Source organism: Rhinatrema bivittatum, chromosome 11, assembly GCF_901001135.1.
Source record: "Rhinatrema bivittatum chromosome 11, aRhiBiv1.1, whole genome shotgun sequence".
Taxonomy (NCBI): domain Eukaryota; kingdom Metazoa; phylum Chordata; class Amphibia; order Gymnophiona; family Rhinatrematidae; genus Rhinatrema; species Rhinatrema bivittatum.
Window position 1 is genome coordinate 87,238,866 of NC_042625.1, and position 20,079 is coordinate 87,258,944.

At 43.4% G+C, this 20,079-nt stretch overlaps 1 protein-coding gene across 2 annotated transcripts in view; it reads right to left on the reverse strand.

Moving 5' to 3' along the window:
- The window catches only part of SESN2 (sestrin 2), a 48,439-nt gene that overhangs the window by 13,827 nt on the left and 14,533 nt on the right, over nt 1–20,079 (reverse strand). The window contains exon 1 of one of the 2 annotated variants that reach the window (XM_029619100.1): nt 13,715–13,888. The exons of the other annotated variant lie outside the window; for it this stretch is intronic. Coding sequence (XP_029474960.1) covers nt 13,715–13,798 — 84 coding nt within the window. The 5' untranslated portion in view covers nt 13,799–13,888. Of the gene's footprint in view, nt 1–13,714; nt 13,889–20,079 lie in introns of those variants that run through there. 2 annotated transcript variants of the gene reach the window in all.

Consider the following 20,079-nt stretch of genomic DNA (forward strand, 5'->3'; position numbering starts at 1 on the left):
GTAAATGTTATGGAACGTGCGGAATATACATTTCTCAAACTAACTAGCTGTTTCCCACCCCATTACTACTACTGCTTGGTCTGATAAAAGGCGGTGCAACCTACAAAAGTTCTCGTATCTTGAGAAGAATCCAAAAAGGAGTATATTTTTTTTTATTTATTTATTTTGAACACGGCTGTATACTTACCTGAATGCTCATCAAAAGGAGATGCTGCTACCAGTCCAGAGGAAGGTCAAGGCCTTCCAGGACAAAGCAATGTTCACAAACTTTCCTATCCCTAGCAAGATATTATTGCCCATTAATCTGGGGGGTGGGATTCAGGCAATGGGAGCAGAACTCAAGACTGGGTAGGGTGGCAGCAAAACAGTCTATTGTCTGCCCTGTTACATCCCCTCAGAGCTCTCTCTGCCTCCTGGAAACCCCCAAAAGAGGTCAGCAAGAGAAAAAGGACACTTCCTGCTCAGGAGCTGTGAGCACCAGTCCCCCCTGCAGGTTGCACAGATCGGCTGCGGGATTGCATCAGACACAGGTTTATGGTGTAACAAAGCCCACGGATTTCACTAAAAGCACAGTCACACTCCAGGAAGCCAAAGTTAGAAAAAAAGAGGCAACGTGATTGGAGGCAGGCAGCTATGTATGGAGTCTCTGGATACCGTACAATGTCCGAGCATGGAACAGCAGCCTGCAGACAATCAGGTCATGTGGCATTAACTTAGGAAATGTTGGGGTTGTGCCAAGGCTAACTAGGAGTCAATGCTTTATTTAATAAAAAAAGAAAATCCAATATCTGTTTTACCTGCACTATAGAGTTTATATGAATGGATGCTTCCCTATGGAGATTGAGGGCAAAGTGCCAGACTGATTTTAAGAAAGCCTGGCACAGAGGACCCTTAGTGGTGGGGAGGAGCTAGGGCCTATGGTATGCAGCAGTCAAGGAGAACAGACTGAGGAGCCTGAAGTTTCCTCCTCTTTCATCTGTCGTCATTTGCATGTCTATGACCCTTCTCAAGGGACTTCGATACCCATGGCACTGATATGTGGAATTTACTGCACAACTAAAAAGTGAATTACATGATTGATATGGTAATAGTTCCTAAATTAAAATAAAATCTTGGTTGCAAAGCTCCTGCCTCAGATTGAAGCAGTTACAGGTTCTGCGCAGTCCCATATCAGAGCTGCACTGCCGGGAGGTACAGACCAAACAAGTCTGCCAGAATTTGGAATTGCATTAAAAAAAAAAAAAGCCGAACAAGAAAAAAAGGCCAGAGGAAAAGGCATTTCTCAACAGGGCAGAAAAGATGCAAAGGGCGAAGAACTGAATGGAGTAAAGCAATTGCATGCTCACACATCTCACCATCTATGGTACTCGGAACGGATCACTGGGATCAGATTCTGATTTGAGTTTTTTCTATACCGGTATTCGTGATGAGTATCACATCATGCCAGTTTACAACAAACAAGGGGGTTTATGTAAGGACGATCCTTCTCTCCCCCCCCGACGCCCATGGCTTCCAGAGGGGCTGAATCAGGAGCCACCACCTTACTCGGCTGCAGTGTGTACGACGCCACTCCAGCCTTGCACAACCCCAAGAGCATGCATGGAGTCTCCGGGATGTGGACGCTTCGCACCCTCTCAAGACTCTGGGCAGGATGCAGCAAGAGAGCCCCCACCTCCCAAGATAGGGACCAAGACAGACAGGTTTAAGGTGAGTTTTCATACATGAGATCTTCAGCTCCTCCTTCACCCACCCCAAGACTCATGGACTGGCAGCAGTCCCTTCTTGACCTTTTTGGATAAGGCTGAACTTATCCAAATACGTGGGAAAGGGGTGCTAGAAGAGGAGGGTTAGCAGCCTTCCACCTGAACCCTTGGGAGTCAAAGTTAGGAAAACTGCCTGTGCAAACCATTACTATGCTGCCCCCCCCCCCCACCCAGATTCATTCAGTCTCTGTCCCGGCCCATCAAATAAAGCCCAGCTCCCTCCTGCAATCTAGTTTTTAAAAAGCTGACATGCCCCCACCCCTCACACATGCAGAACACAGAGGCCCTCACTAAACACAGAATGAAGAGATCAGAAAGTATAAACAGAAACGTGCTGAGAACTGAACTGTAACCCACAACATGCCAGCCTCTGTATGCAGAGCAACAATGGAAAACAAACGTTACCATTCTTCATAAAAACATTAAACAAAATCAAGAAATATAAAACAATCAATAGTAAAATCATAGCCCTAAAAATAGTTCAAACCAGTTAATCATCAAAAATTTCCAAGACACCAATAAAATTTCAAAAAATCCAATTAAAAAAATGTCCTATCCCCCCCCCCCCCCAAAAATGAAATATTTCAGAAGAGCAGAAATATCAATTTACATCCGATATTTAAAACTAGTAAGACTAGTAAAACTAGTATGTTCTCCATACCTGGGATCTTTTGACTTCCAATCACCTTGAAATCATCGTAGATTGGGGGAGGTAGGGCCGTATAGATTTTATCTTCCCTCACACACGCACAATAAAAAACAAACATTCATTCTCAGTCTCACATGCACAGGCTCCTTCTCCCTCACAGATACATTATGTATGTGTGTGCCAGTAAGAGCCTGGGTGTGACATGGCTTTCACAGGCACACAAAACATTCACAAACACACATATACATATATCATACATGGCCTCCTATCATCAGGCCGAGGTAGGACAAGCTCCGCCATGGCCCAAAGGCCTTACTGCTTGTTGGGGGGAAGCAGACGTTATGTGCGGGTGCATGGCGCACACAAAGACATGGGCCTCTCCTTCAGCCGCCAGCAGGTTGAGCTCCACTGGCAGTTCCTTCAGCCACTGGCAGCCTCTCTCCTTCTGCTGCCCGTGGCCTCTCCTACTGCCGCTGGCCCGCCGCCTCGTGCAAGTGCACGGTACACATACCCGATTGCGCCGGGTCTGACAACTGCCAGTGCAGGATTAAGCCTTTTGGTACAAAATCACCAAAAAAAACCCAGTTAACCAAATATGTATTCACTTAAATTCCAAGAATGCGCAAGTACAACCCAAGAACAAATACTGTTTTTCATTTTTCTTCAAACATTTAAGTTGTGTCTTCTTTTGGTGTGAAAATGAACTTCACTTGGTGTAAAATACTCATTTCTTTTCATGGAAGTTGTATGCGCTATCCCATAACTTAGATACAAAAAGAGAAGTTGGGCGTGCCAGATGGCTCATTGGCAGTGCTGACGTACAGAAGGGTCCCTCAGATCAGGCCTTCTGCACCCTAGGTCGTCTAGGGATGCTATGGAGGCAACATTCATAGCCCAAGGGGGTTGGAAAACATGGAGGTTGCCACCTGGTGGCCAGATTTAGAGCCCATGATGTAGGGTTCCAGAAAGAGCCTCCGGTGCAGGACTCCCAGCCCGACACTACAACATTACCAACAGCAGGCGGGTTGAGTATGAAATAGAGGAACGAACCCAGGGAACTGTAAATGAAGCCTCACGGCATCAGAATCCCAACTGGTTCTGAGTCAGCTATAATAAAAGAAGGAAGGAACTACTGGGGGAAGGCAGCATTTTGAAAACAGATAATTTTCCCTGAGGAGTTGAGTCACCCAATACCAGCTGAGGTGTGGAGGTCCAGAGGCTTGCAGGCTGACTGCAGACCTTGGGGAGATCGATCGCTTGGCTTGGTCCCACAGCGCTGCTGCACTCTCCCAGGAAATCGTCTTAAGGCAGTGCGAGAGGCAGCTCGGCACTGACATTGAGGTCCCGGGCCTTTAGATTCTTCTGCCCCGCGGCACGCTCCTGACATTTGTATTTTTTTCTTCCTTTTGTTATGGGCAAAAAGAGAAGAGGGAATATCATGTCATCCCTCCTAGTGTCTTACACCATTAAGACCACCACCGGATTCCCATGTCCTCCGTCCTCAATCACCACTGCAGGGAACTGAATAACGATGGAAAGACCCTCTCCACCACCTATGCCCTCTGTTACTTCAGGCTATGAAGTTTTAATTCAATACGACTCATGCTTATTTTACACAGATTCCATCTGGCCCCAGTAACCCTCCCCAAGTTCTGGAGAGGAATGTCAAGGGGCACAAGCTGTCTCTTCTGTGGCTCCCACTTATCTGCCCATTCCTGATTCAGTTCAGCCTCCCTAGGCTCTCGGAGCCGGAGATGGATGTGATAATACATCTGAACCCATTGAAGTCTCATTAAGGGACATACGGACGGTGGTAAGGCCTGAAAAACCTTTGTTGAACTCTATTACTCTCTCATCTGGAATTTCCATAAGATCAGTTAGATCCAAGGATAGGGCAAACAATCTCAGGTGGCTGCACATTCAATTAAGATTACTAATTGCAATCTGCTAACACCTCAGGAATAAAAGATAGCCTGAGTGCTCAGCGAACCATCAGGTGGAATCTTTTGAGAATTTGAGACTTAATCTCAGATGGTTGAGCTTTCCAAAATCACACTATCCGGTTTGGAACTTAAATACTCTCCTGAAGTGTTAGATTTCTCTTCAGAGAATTGAATTACCGTATATGCCAGATAGAAAGAAGTTATCCAATCAGGATGGAGGCAATCGAGATGTCTTTGCTCCTATCTCTAGCCCTGATTTTTCTGAATATCCTTATTCTAACAACATTCCTACTAGGGCCACAATGATTGTCACCTTTACCCTAGAATTAGAAAGGAATAATTTTCTTCAACAATATTTTAAATTTAGAGGGAACTGTTCCGTGGTCAGCAGGTACAAGTTCTCCTGGATACCCAGGTTAAGAGAAAGGTTTCCTTTATATTTGAAGCCACGTGTGATTTCCTTGGGAGCTTCTTTTGTCCTAAAATACCCATGTAAATGATTACTTTTCAATGTTTTGACCCAATACAATGGGAGACTTCTAGTTAATAAATCTGCTTCACCTCTTAGTTTAGACTGGGTGGGATCACAGTATGGTGATAGGGTAGATATTTGTAATGTTTTATTATTTCTTTGTTCTCCCTATCATGGACTTCATATGAATTAATATTTTTTTTCCTAATCTTGGTGTCCTCAAATGTCATCTTGGTTATGTCATTTAAATGATTAAAAATTAAATGGGGGTTTCTCTGATTTTCTATACATGACAAAAATGGATTTCTGCTTTTCACTAGCATTGCCAGAACTTCTTTAAATCAATTTGATAATTAGCAACATACAGGAAACCCAGAAGAGAAAGTAATGGGAACTCAGACTTTTGAAAGCTCCTCCACTGTCACCAATTCATTGCTGAAAACTAATAACACTGCTGAAAATGTACAACCGCGATGTACCAAGATCAAACTGTAAACAAGGCCATACTTAGGATCCTAAGTTATGATTATTTATAGTCTATGAACTGGTGATGCTCAACTACTTGTACTGGTCTTAATCAAACAGTTTTAACTTGAGGAGCAGATGAATACGGCAGTAATAGAGATTAATTTTTAAGGAATCTACACAGTTTGGACAGAGGAAGTCAGTTTGAGTATATATAATCTATTTTAAAAAAAGCCCCTGATGCATCCCATACCATAAGCGAAACTCTGCCAGATTTGGATTATTTCAGTTTGAATTTTTCACCTTGATCTCCATAATAAATTATTCCAGGAACTAAAACAATTCATCTATGGTTTGTTAGCTGCTTCTTGGCTCTTACAGTCTTCCCTATTGCTTTCTGGTACAATGGAAGCAGTGCATGCAGGTCCATTCCATGCATATTGTGGATATCCTGAAAATCTGGCTGGTTAGGTGTGCCCTGAGGACTGGGCTGAAAAGTCCTGCTCTAGATGACTGCCTAGTTACGTAATGGAAGAACTGGCCCTGCTAGGTTGATATTAATCCAATCCCCACACAGGAATCTCATGGCTATGCAGTGGACAACTGAAAGTAGAATTTTAAAAATCCGGGAACATGGCTATAATTTTAAAAAGATGCATAATTCATTCCCAAGATGTATATTCTTTTTTTTAAGAAACTAGTACTAATTTTAAGAAGCCCAAGGAACAAGATCTGAAGCAAGTTTATGCAACAAGTCTCATACAGCATTTTGAAATGGTCTGGGGTCAGCAAGTGCTGCAAAACAAATGACCCAGATTCGAGGCTTGGATCAGGCCTTCTGCCCCCTTTTCCCCCTCTCCCCCAGGCCAGCCAGAGATGCTGCAGAGGCAGTGAGAGAGGAGGGAGTCTGTCATGGACATTATTCAAGAGGCCAGGCTTAAGGCTCCAGAGGACGTGCTGCCCACAACCCAGGGCTTTCACTGCAATATCCAGGCAAAGTGATCTGGGAGGGAGGTTGGGCATGACTCCCAGGGGAAGTGAAAGAGGCTATTTTAGCCAAAAAAGGAGCCTTCAAAAATTGGAAGGATCCATCTGAAGAAAACAGTAAAAAGCATAAGCTGTCAAGTTAAATGTAAAACATTGATAAGGCAGGCTAAGAGAATTTGAAATGAAGTTGTCTGCAAAGGCAACAACTCATAATAAAAACTTTAAATATATCCGAAGCAAGAAACCTGTGAGGGAGTCAGCTGGACTGTTAAAGGGGCTCTTAGGGAAGATAAGGCCATTGCAGAAAGACTAAATTAATTCTTTGCTTCTGTGTTTACTAATGAGGATGTTGGGGAGATACCGGTTCTGGAGATGGCTTTCAAGGGGGATGAGTCAGACGAACTGAACCAAATCATTGTGAACCTGGAAGATGTAGTAGGCCAGACTGACAAACTAAAAAAAAGAGTAGCAAATCATCTGGACTGGATGGTATATACCCCAGGGTTTTGAAGAAACTAAAAAATGAAATTTCAGATCTGTTAATTAAAAGTTGTAACCTATCATTAAAATAACCCATTGTACCTGAAGACTGGAGGGTGGCAACTATAACCCCAATATTTAAAAAGGGCTCCAGGGGCAATCCTGGAAACTATAGACCAGTGAGCCCGACTTCAGTGCCAGGAAAAATAGTGGAAACTATTCTAAAGATAAAAATCAAAGAACATTTACATAGACATGGTGTTTAATGGAACACAGCATGGATTTACCCAAGGTAAGTCTTGCCTCACAAGTTTGCTTCATTTGAAGGGGTTAATAAACATGTCGCTAAAGGTGAACTGGTATATGTAGTGTATTTGGATTTTCAGAAGGTGTTTGACAAAGTGCCTCATGAGAGGCTAAGGAAACTAAAAAGTCATGGGATAGGAGGCAATGCCCTTTCGTGGATTACACACTGGCTAAAAGACAGGAAACAGTAGGATTAAATGGTCAATTTTCTCAGTGGAAAAGGGTAAACTGTGGAGTGCATCAGGGATCTGTACTTGGACCAGTGCTTTTCAATATGATTTGGATGAGTGAGGTAATCAAATTTGCAGATACAAAATTATTCAGAGTAGTTAAATCACAAGCTGACACTGATAAATTGCAGGGGGACCTTGCGATATTGGAAGATTGGGCATCCAAATGGCAGATGAAATTTAATGTGAACAAGTGCAAGGTGATGCATATAGGGAAAAATAACCCATGCTATAGTTACATGTTAGGTTCCATATAAGCAGTTACCACCATGGAAAAAGATCCAGGAATCATAGTGGATAATACACCAAACCAGTTGGTTCGGCAGTCAAAAAAGCAAACAATGTTAGGAATTATTAGGAAGGGAATGGTGAATAAAATGGAAAATGTCATGCCTCTGTATTGCTCCATGGTGAGACATCACCTTCAGTACTGTGTATAATTCTGGTCACCTCATCTCAAAAAAGATAGTTGCATCGGAGAAGATAGAGAATTGTGAACAAAATGATAAATGAGAAAAGGCTAAAGAGGTTAGGACTTTTCACCTTGGAGAAGAGATGGCTGAGGGGGGATATGATACAGGTCTTTAAAATCATGAGCAGTCTAGGATGGGTAGATGTGAATCAGTTATTTACTCTTTCAGATAATAGGACTAGGGGGCATTCCATGAAGTTAGCAAGTAGCACATTTAAAACTAATAGAAGAAAATTCTTTCACTCAATGCACAATTAAGCTCTGGAATAAGTTGCCAGAGATGTGGTTAGTGCAGTTAGTGTAGCTGGGTTTAAAAAAAGGTTTGGATAAGTTCTTGGAGGAGAAGTCCATTAACTGCTATTAATGAAGTTGACTTAGGGAAAAGCCAATGCTATTACTAGCATCAGAAGCATGGGATCTACTTAGTGTTTGGGTACTTGCAGACTGGATTGGCCACTGTTGGAGATAGGATGCTGAGCTTCATGGACCCTTGGTCTGTCCCAGTATGGCAATTTCTTATGTTCTTATGTACTGTTAGAAAGCTCCAGCTGCTCCTTAACCTGAAAGCCATTGAGACAGTAATGCATGTTCTGATTACATTGCTTCTGGACTACTGTAATGGCCTAAATTGCCATTAATTAATAAGCAATATTAGCTTGAGATGTATTTAATGTTTGAGCATTTGCCAGATACTTCTGACTTGGATTGGCCCCTATTGGAAACAGGATGCTGGGCTTGATGGACCCTTGGTCTGACCCAGTATAGCATCTCTTATGTTCTTATGCATGGGCCTCCCAGAATGGCTTTTGCTGAGGCTTCAGGTAGTCCAGAATGCAGTAGTTAGGGTGATTATGGGTTGTTCGAGAAGGACTTCCATCACTTTGGTTTCATGGGATTTGCAGTGGCTTCTGGTGGAAGCAGGGAAACAAGTGAAAAATTCTGATGGCCTGAGCATTGAGAGAACGGCTTTAAAGGAGAAACTGGCACAGTATTATCCAAAGCAATAGCCGAGATCTACTCAAGGTGCATCCCTGGTTGCCCCCTCCTTTAGGGAGATGGAGCAGCTCCATTATAAACTAGAGTTTTTTCAGTGGCAGCGCCGTCGTTATGGAACTTGTTACCACTGGAAATTAGACTGGAACTGAATTAGTGTAAATGCCACCAAAAGGTGGCAAACGTGGCTCTTTGCTCAGTTTTCCCACTGCACAGAGATTTTTTTGTTAACTGGGTAACATCAGCAGGTGTTTGTGGCCTCAGACCAAGCCTTTTTCGTTACTACTTGACATTTTTGGTGCTCGTTGGGTCATTTTTTGTTGTGCATTTGGTTTTTATTTAATGTAAGCTTTATGATTCATATTTAATTGAATCTATGATAAAACCTTGCACATTTTTTTTTGAGCAGTTAGTTCTTGGCTGGGGAGGCAATCAAATTTTCTCAATAAATAAAATAGAGAGGGAAACATCCCTAGGTAGTTGCAAATGAAAGCTCACACTGCCATCTCCCAGACACCGGCTCCGGTTGAGCTGAAAGCCCAACAGGGTGAGCAAGCCACCTAGCCCTAAAAAAAACAAAACAAACAAAACCCAACACACTTCTAGTCCAATGAAAAAGTATTTACTACCTGAAACTTGCCTCCATTCAGGAATTCTGTAAATTAGGCACTTGTTTAGATTAAGGCAGCTGTATAATTAGAGCCACAGAGGTTTTCATGTTCATCCACTATCCCAGCTGCTAGATACTGTAGAAGGCTACAATTACACTAACCACAAGGCTAAAACCCAAAACCATCCAGGGTCATTCTTCATTTACCAAGAAGGCTGAGTCGACCAGTTGGACAGCCATTACAAGCCACAAAAATAACTTGACAAATCTGCTCCTTCCTGGTGTTTGGCTCTACTCCCTCTCTTGATCCCATTCTGGGTCTTCTTTCCTTCTGTTCAAAAGCTGTACTACCTACATTAAAAAACACACTCATTTCAACAGATTAAGCTGTGTATAAACACTTAACCTGCCAGGAACATTATAGATTTTTTTTGTTTGTAATTGTATTTCTATTGCAATTCACTTGGAGCGTTTAGATGTTAAGCAGGAAACAGAGTAAATTGGATACTGGCATAGCTCTCCGATAACCGAGCACAGCAACACCCCAGACTCACTGCCCCACCTCTCCAGGTACTTGGAAGGATACAAGGATCAGAAAAATAAGCAGCAGGCTTTTCTTTCCAGCAGTAATTCAGGTGACAAACCTCTCCCCCACTCCATCCCAATCAGGTCTTTTACATCTCTGAACATAAAGCCACCCCAAGAGGCAATGCAGGAATGAGCCATCACAGACATGGTTTCATCAGATGATTAGGTCCTTTTAATGCCCTTTTGAAATGCTTTAAAAAAAAAAAAAATAAAAGTTACACAATGCAAGCATGCAAAGTCTGATCTCTATGGAACGGTAGCAGAAGCTAAGTTCCTCAAACTATCAGCTGGTCTGTGCTTTTACTTCTGCTACTGCCCGTTTGTGTTGTGGCCATAAGAATCCTCCTCTTCTTTTTTCCTAAATATATTTGTGGCCCCTTCTAGGTTCACCATTATGGCTGCACCATCCTGCAGGTCCCTTTCCCCAGGCCACTCATACTATCCAGCCCGTAAATGCCTGGGATTGGGGCAAGGGTCACCATGACAGGGCCCCCAAATTGCTTAAATTCGTAATGCTGGGTGTGATCAAATAAGAGCAGTTTTCAAACAAAAGGGGGGAAAAGAAACAACTTTAAATACAAAACCTAAAAAATGAAATGGGAAATGTGTAATGGAATTCAAGGAAGCCAGGTTGAGAGCCTCACCGGTGTGGAAGATAAGGGCAAAGTAGATGAGACAAGATCACCAGTGGATAAAATGGACAGAATGCAAAGACCTACAACAGGTCAATCTTTCTTTGTAATTTCAAACTCCATGAAAGAGTGTGATCTTAATGACCATTAACTCATATGAATTATTTAAAGAAAACAACCTACACTACTGCTGCTCTAAATAAAAGCAACGGAGCAAAATGAGAAGTTAAGTTTTACTAAGGTAAAGGGGAACTTGCATATTTAGTCAACAGGAAAACAGCTCTGCTATTGCATTAATGATCAGCACAATTTTAGTTAATTTTGATCTCACATCGTGCATTTTACTAATGGCGCTGTCAGTGACATCACTAAATTCAGTACACCAGCTGCATTCAAACTTACCTTTTAGCCATGGCTTCAACTGCAAACATGGCTTAAAAAAATAAAAAATAAAAGGACACGTGCAAAGAGTGAAAATCTTTAACGTGTGTGTGACTAATAGTGAGGCAGTACTAGATGGCTCTAGTAACAAAACTAAATTTAGAAACCACTTCAGTTTAGCACCAAACTCCCGTGAGGCATTTTGATCTGTTGTAGGATCTTCAAGCTCCTAACAGGGGACATTACTAGATTTAGTTTTGGAAAAAAAAAAGAAGAAATAAAATCTATACAAAATGTTTTCCAGATGATCCAATGAAATCTCAAGTTCTGATTTTTATCCCCTCAGGCCCAGCATTGTATTTTATGATCTCTGTATGTAGAGAATCTATGACCACAAACCTGGAGGTGTGCGCCCCTAAGCCTCCCTATTGGTGCAGTCTGGATGACATGACTGAAAAGCCAATACAGGATTGCACAACAGCCTGCAACACCAAGCTCTCAGCCTACAGATTTACAAAGATGGCAAAAGGTAGAAAAAAACATTTAGGAAACTTGTGGGCCGGCCAAACGTTTAATGAGTGAAGGAAAGGGTTGTTTTTCCCTGGTAACTTTTTAAATATAATCCCTGACACTTTGACTGATCCCTCTATTAGGTGTTTTCTTTTGGCCCTGTTTTTTTCAGAACCTGGCATTATGATCTGATTTATTGCTCATACCCTGTTTTTATATGAACTCTACAATACAACAACATGGCTTACAACAGAAATGTACATAGACCAGCCTTCATTCATATCTACCTAGGGATTTTTCCCTTATCCCCTCCTAACTGCTTTTGTCCAGTCACTGTGATGGCAGTTCCCACCCAACTGAGGGCCATGCACCAGGGCTCTTTCCAGAATATTGCAATCATGTGACTCCCACCCCAGAATGGCCAGGACTCCCTGTCCCCTGCCATTAGAGTCCTGCTGGAGGAATCAAGTCCGGGTCTTCTGTAGGACAGTGCAAGGTACTGGCCAGCCCCTTCCTTAGTACCATGACCTCACTGCCAAGCCATGTGTCTCTCATATATATCACAAACAAACATTATAAACCACACTCCTAGTTTCCCATTTTATCCATACGGACAAAAAAGTGTTTCAATTTCAACAGAAAAACTGGATATACATAAGTATCTCAGACATAAGTTTAGAGATAACAGGAATGCCAGCAAGTTACAAACAAGATAAAAGTCGGCATTCAGAAGACAAGAAAACATGTTACAGGAATGCTTAAAGGCATAGTTAAACAATTAAAACCCATCTCAGAGCTCCAGGTCCAAGATCTCTTACCTTAAACGCAAACACTGGCATGCGAAAAATTATATAGATAGGCGATTTATACATTAATACACATTGCTGGCAGTCTCACGTCAAGAGTACACTCAGGATTCTTGTGCCAGATATGCACATGGTGACTGACACTTGCATAAAAGATGCCAATTACACATATGCAGCCAGACGATATATTCGCAATGCGAAGAGGTGGGTAAGCCATCGCAGTTATGTTTATAAAATGTTGTCAACCTCTTTGCTTGGACAAACATTCATGCTAACAGCACGGGCAAAGTACACTTTCATCATTTCATACTCTGATGCAAAAAAAGTAAGGAGTCACAATTTAAAGTACATAAGGAGGATACCAGATTTCTCTTTCAACCGACCTGCAGCCGTACACAAAGCTTCACAAATTATGCTCAGACGCACTATTTTTACCTGCCCATCTGCCATATGCTCTTGGAGACTAACAAGAATCAGCTAGAAAAAAGGACCTTTGCCTTCTGCTCTGAATTGTCTTCTCGGCCAGACGGGATTTTCCCAGTGGGACAGGAGCAAACACTTTTGCTTAAAAAAAAAAAAGTCACACCCCGCCCTCCTGTCTGCATCTTCAGATACACAGAGGAAGGGGAAGGGGAGAGGGACCTGCTCGGACATGTCCCGTCCCTGTCAAGCTGATGAACTCGGCGGCCCAAACTAAATCAAACCACTATTTGGATAAACACGAAGAGGGAAAAGAACGGGGGGTGTAAAGTGCTGCTGATTACCAAACGATAACGGATCCGCTAGTAACCAGGCGTTTAGGGTAAGTGCAGGTCAGAAGACAATGAAGGTGGGAAACGAACAGATAAGGATGCCCCCTCCCCCGCGAGGTTCGGCCCCATCTACTGGGGACGCTCCGAACCCCGGCTGTAGCGCTGCCGGCTTCCTTCTTTGTCTGCCTCTGAAATAGTCTCCTGCCAGCAGCCCGGCATGAAAGAGCAAGCCTCTACCCTCTTCCAGAAAGGTAAAACCCGAGCAGACTTAGGCTCTTCCTGGAGATCGCATCCAAAAATTCTACAGGAACCCCTCAATAAGCGAAGTGCACCCCAGGCCCGCCGCCCACGGAAAATCACCGAGCGGAGAGCAACCCCGCCCCCACCTCTTGGGCAAAAAGTCACCATTGGCTTTTAGATGCCCCGATGCTCTTCAGAATGGGGGAGGGGGGGGGTTGCGTTAGAGGACGATGAGTTTACTAATTATAAACCAAGAGAGCGCGATACATCCCCGCCCCCAAATTGAACACCGCCGATCTCGCTCCATTAAGGACCCTCGCCGCTACCAAGCAATACTTTTCATTCAGTTTGCAGAGCGCCCCCCACCGGCCAGCTCCCGGGATCAAGTCATCTACTTCTGCGCGGAACCCTCCGTCCCGACTTGCAACCAGTTACCTCGTCTGCCACGGTCTCACATTCTTTGATGCCGGAGCAGTAGCAGCTCCGGCTGCAGCAGAAATCCGCATCCGCCACCCTCATGCTGTGCAGGGAGAGACGGCAGCCGATGCTGTGGGAGGAAGGGGGGCACTTCTGGCCTTCTTACCCCCAAGGCGACAATGAGCAGCGAGCGCCGGCAACAGCTGCTTTTCCAGCCCCACACGAGACGACCTCCTCCAATCACAGAACAAAGTCATTCCCTCCCCGCCTACTAGCCGCAGCTCCGCCCCTTTGGTCACAAGGGCTCCCCCGCACCAGGAATCCTGGGAGCGGTAGTTTAGGAACTGTTTTCAAAAGCGGGCAAAAGCTGCTTTTATAGGGCAAAAAGCATAGAAGATGGCTAAGGAAACAGAAACAAAAGGCGTGTTCATTGTAAGACATATCCTAGGCAGCAACGACATCTTTAGAGTCTTTGATCCTGCGAAATTTGGAAGTGTGTGATAAGTCACATTCGGGAGCCACAGAACAGATCCGAACAGCGCCTCAACATTTTTTTTTGCACCCTAAAAACACTGGCAGCTATTTGTCTGGCTAAGGAAGCTCAGAAATGGTGCAGCACAATGGAGACCGCAATACGAGGTAGTCGCGAAAGCTACTTCAAAATTGTATCATTGTCTACAACCATTCCAGTTTTCTTCAGGAGAAATAGGGCTACTGGAATGTTGTGCTGTATAGCTGGTGTAATGGGAAATTTCGACAACTATTTTTATCCAATTGATCGCCACCATTAGGATCTACATAAACTTAAGGCAAACGGGTCACCTATTGCTAATAGTGCCCAAGCCCTATTAAATAGCTCTCTGTAATGCAACATTTTGTTTTTCTTTTTTTTAGATAAAGCACCACAACTGCAAAAGTGTTATCATGCTGTAAACGTGAGTCATTCTTAGCAATAAAGAAGAGCCTTTTGTGCAAAGAAATGCTGGTTGGGCAAGCTTACATCACTCTCTGATTTCTTACAAAATGATCTAATTTTACCGCTGAACGGTGCAAAAATTGAGAAAGGCAAGCATGCCCTGAGGATTAAGATGTATAAGGCAAGTTCCCCTTGGCTTCAAACAATTAAACAAGCTTCAGTAAATTCAGAAGCCACTCCTGATCTGTCTGCCAAAACACGTCAACTGAAAAAAACACTTACAGAGATATATGCAGAGAGGAGAAGGAGACGGGGGAGGGGAGTTCAAGAAAGCAAAATATACGGTAGTAAACTGTGCAGAATGTCAGCTTGCCCCACATCCCAACAAGGACTCTAGTGCAATATGAAAGAAAGCAGTTTAGTTGCCCTGTGAGGCTACTTAAATACGGAGCAATAAAGGTCAAATAAAAATCTAAGGTGATATCTTTGCATTGGACTAGCGAGCTTAATATATTTCTTGGAAGATTAATCAAATGCTAAATGTTTTGCTTAATCTGAGGCTTCCAGGACCAGAAAGCCAACCAGCCAAGAGCTGGTTGCCTACAATAAGGGTTTATATACAACCCCACAAACAAACAGTATATGCTCAATGTGTTTGTTTTTACATTGTATATATGTAAATTAAAGCTCTTTCTATTATTTTGCTAGAATCTGAAGTATTTTCAGCACCTGTATCCCTCCCCGCAGGCTCTAACACCCCTCTCAGAATTGAAGATGTCATTTTTAACACGTTTCCCAACAAAAAAGCAACCTGATCTTTAGGCCTCCATCTTGAGACAGGCCAGTACTGACATGCTTTTGAGGTTGCTTTTAATTCTTAAATTCTGGTCCTCCTCGATCATAGTTTTGTTGATTTGAACTGTTTCCTATAATAATTTCCTAAAGCCTCTTGTCTAAACTAGACCTTAAGCTCCACGAACAAGGGACTGCATACCAATAGTAGCACTATATACCTAGTAGTATCAAGTTCCCCACAATGTATTCAGTATCTTCCTCTCCTAGTATAATAGTAATAGGCAGAATCGTTGCAATCTGCTTATAGGACTAAAGAATCTTACGACCACCGAGGCCTGATTCCCCAAGTTTAGTACTTTATAAGTAGTACTAATATGGCAAAATAAAAACCAGTTGACCATCTCCATCGGTGTATGGTCTATGTAAACGCAAAAGTCTACAACCCAATCTCCAATTTGTAAATCTTACAAATGACTGAAATAAAAGAGCAAATATGACCATAAAAGCATGCAGCTGCAATGATAAAAATCTGCAGGGCTGGAAGGAAAAATAAAAAAGGAACCGTGAATACCAAAGTCCAGAAAGCTGAAGGAAATGCACAAACTGTTTCTTCTGCCCGGCAACAAGGCTCCTTTTGAAGGTAGAAACAGCTTGCCAATTGGGCTAAAAATATCTTGGTACCAACTAGAAGGAGGTGGCTGTCTAAGGCAACCAATCGGGAGTTAGAGGAATGCAAGGAACCTGACCATGATTGGCTGGAAAGTCCCTGCTATTTCAGCCATGCGGGGGTGGCTACATCATAGCCTGGCTGGTCTGAAAAAGAGCGAGAGTTGTTTTTTTTCCACCAAATGCTGAGGCATCTCATATCCCCCCCCCCCCACGTAGCTCAACAAATGTTTGAACATGAACATGCAAAATTTCAAGTTTGAACATGCAAGATTTCAGGATTGCCAAATCTCTCGCTCTCAGTGCACAGTATTCTCTCTCCCATGTGAGCCCTTCGAGGGCCTCCTGTACAGTTTTATTTGGTTACTTATTTCAAATTTGTGCCCGGGAAAGTCCTATCACGAGAAATGCCTCCTTCGCACTGGTGCAGAGCTGGTATAAAAGTATTTAGTGCCCTAGGCCAGTGTTTCCAACCAGTGTGCCTGCAGACGTGATCATGTGTGCCACGGAGAAGTCACCACTGCCTGATTCTCAAGGTTCAGAGCAGCACCCGGGCTCTGCTCTCAGCACCTAACAATAACAAGAGACACCAACCTTACCGAATCTCCTTTCTTAGGACATGTGCAGTCACACAGGCCTCCCCTTCCCAGCCTCAGCACAAGTCCTGGAGTATGAAAATTAATAAGCACCATGCAGCGTATGGAGAGCAGAGCCCCCCTTCTGAGCTTCTGCCTTTGAGTTCTTCCAAACTCTGTCTTACCCCTTAGGCTTTATGAGACAAGCAGAACATGCACTGAGCACTGGATGTGACTTGTGCTGAGTGCTGGGAGCAGCAGCAGTGGAGAGGCCATGGCAGCCAAGGTTACTAACTGAGCAGGCTGCCTCTGCCACACTGACTCCTCTCTCTTGCACGTGTATGTAGAGAGAAGCGGTCCTTAGTGATGGGATCATGTGTGTCTTGGCCCACCCCCCCTCTTTATTTTAAAGTTTCAAAGAGAGACTAGCAGGTCTTTCAGCGCTGCCCTAGCTATGCTTCTGGCCAGATGAATCCTCTACATGTCTGCAGTGCCTGCACCATGGAGGCACTGCAGACATGTTAATATAGGGGTGCCTTATGCTTGAAAAGGTTGGGAAACAGTGCCCTAGAAGATGAACCTTCAGTCATTCCCTCCCCCTCCCCTCAGCAGCTACAGCACCAAATTCTCTTCTTTGGTGGCACCGATTTGGGGATTTTGCTGACCCCAAAATTTTGACACTCTATGCCACCACCTAGTTTGCATAATGGAAACATCAGCCCTGGGAGGGGGAGACAGCAAGGTACATGCTTAAAATAAAACAGAACAATTTACAACGAGACAAACAGTGAAACAGAGCAGACTCAAGGCGACGAAGGGCTGACATTTGCACAGATAGACCAGATATTCATCAGGGGCGAGTTGCTGGCTGATGCCTGCCTCACCATGGCACACCGCCAAGATCACAGCTCTTTCAGCTACTGAGTCAGGAGCCGTAGGATAGAGAGGCAGGCTAAAGCTAAGCACCAAACCATGGCAGCAGAACTGGAATAAGCAGGAAGGGCTGCAAGAAGCACTCTTTTATGTATGTGGCAAGCATGGGGCAGAGAGCTGTAAGAACTCACCCCACGCTAACATGAAGGGAAGTGTCACTGAAGGAGAAAGGCTGAGCATAACGTCAGGGCCCAGTCAAGTGTGCTTACTCCTTTTCCATACGATGGGGAGCACCTCAGTACAAGATTTGAAATAAAACTGAAAACCTCAGTACAGGCAGATTTTTATAAACAACGATTTAAAATTACCTAGTCCAGTAACAGGACAGGTTCAGCAGCAGGAACTGCTGGCCCTGAGAGGGGGCTTCTGAGCACCAAAGGGCAGAGGGAGCAGTCCTGCAGCCTAAATGTTTAGGTTTTTGTTTTTAATCTGGTGTGAATTGTCCAGGTCCATAGCATTGGTTGAGTGATGTGCTGTAGTAAAATGGAGAGAAGGGGGAGGGAAGGTCATTTTTATGTTAAGCCTGAACACAACCTGTCTCTCTTATATCCGTTGCTTCTGAAAGCTAGATAGCTGCAGTCAGAGCTAATTCAATAGTGCCTCCCTGCCCCTGAGTGGAGCAAAATCCATCGCATGACACGTATATATGCAAAGACCAGATTAGCGTTAAAGCTCCACAAGAATGCAAAAAGCAAACTAGGCCATAGGGCATCTCTTGCCACTCACTCAGCTGGGCCAGTGGGCTATCGGAGATGAAAAACAATTGTCTCCCTGTTTAAACATTTACTGATCTAGAGTCAGTGCCTACACAGCCCTGCCCTTGTGACAGGGGTTAGGGACAGCCCAAGGACAAGACTTGCTTTATTTATTAAAGGCCTTTTTGAGCCTGATCAGCAATAGATGAAAGTCTTGCCTGGCTGGAGGGATAGCTTGCTGGGTGGAAGATCGCAGTGGTAATTAACACTTGCAGGGAGAATATTTTAAATTACACTCCATTTGTACCAGACAATGTAGGTTGAGATGAAATCCAACCAGAGGGTATGCTCTGGGCTAGGCCTTTATTGCTGTTTTACAAAATGTCCTGCACGTCCGAGAAAAAGAATGGAGCCACCTGACCTGTTCTCCAATGGGAAAAGCTTGGGAAAGCCCAGTCCTGTACCACTTTGAATGGATTGGGGCCTAGTGATGATGTCAAGCCCGCAGTCAAGCATGAGCCAAGTGGAGCCTCTATGACCCTGAAGAAAACCTTTTTTTTTTTTTTTTTAAATACAAAAGACCAATACGCCAATAACAGTTGCATCAGTACTAGAGATAATGTTAATGGAGCGAGCAGTAAGCAATGAATGATGTGAAGTGTATTGTTAGTAGGATACAACTTGTATTTACTGTTAGGTCGACCAAAAAAAAATGCATGAATATGAACCAAAGTATAATAGTAGCTAGTATGATATCCTAGAATATTTATGATTATGAACTAGAATACATTTACGCTGCAGTGTTGAACTACAAAGTGAATGTCGATACATACTATGTGATCGTTGACCATGAATATGAATGCGGATATTGTAAACCACTGTGATCTTCTTTTGGGACAACGGTATATAAAACGCCTAAATAAATAAATAAATGTGTGGGGCAAGGGACATGTAATAGGAACACTAAGCCAAGACCCCTGCTCGATCAGCTCTCCTAGGGAAAGTGAGGACTTTAGCATGAGCAATGTCTTTTTCTTGAGAAGACAGGGGAAGACTGAGATGATGCATAAACAAATGGAAATGAAAGTCCTGGTTCCTGAGGGCCACCATCTAAAAAAAAATGAAGGGTCATACTAGTATTTTCAGGGGGCGGATAGAAATCTGAAAACCAGCTTCCTCAAAACAGGCAGATGGGCACTCTAATTTTTATTGAATATTGCCCAACTGATCAGCCACGGCAAGACTCAAATTGAAGAGACAGTTGTAGAACCAATGAAGATGACACCAACACTGGAAGGGAGATCAATGAGAGGTCAAGCTCCTACCATATAGACACCCTGGTCAAATTGTATTTTTTAATGAATTCCTAAGGGAACAGAAGCTGATAACTCTCACATGGCAGAAAGTTAAATATGTTTTTTTTCCCTTCAAATTTTAATGCATAATTACTGGTTGCAGGGTTGTTTCTTTTTTACAGATTCAAAAAAAGGAAACAGTGAACATGACATACGCAAAGTTTGTGCACTCAGTCACCCCCTGCAGAAATAAGAGCTTCCAAACCGTTCCTGGAGCAAGCTCAGAGTTCTTCTTCCTCGCCGAGGTCTTCCAGCTGAGAAATATTCTTATGTCACCTTGCATGCAGTGCCTGTTTGGGATCTCCCCCTACATTTTCAATAAGATTCAAAGCTGGGGACTGTGAAGACCATGCAAAAAACCTTCATCTTTCTTACCTGTAAGTGTTTATGGCTGATTTTGAGGTATGGTTTAGATCATTTTCTTGCTGAAATATCCAACCTCTTTTCA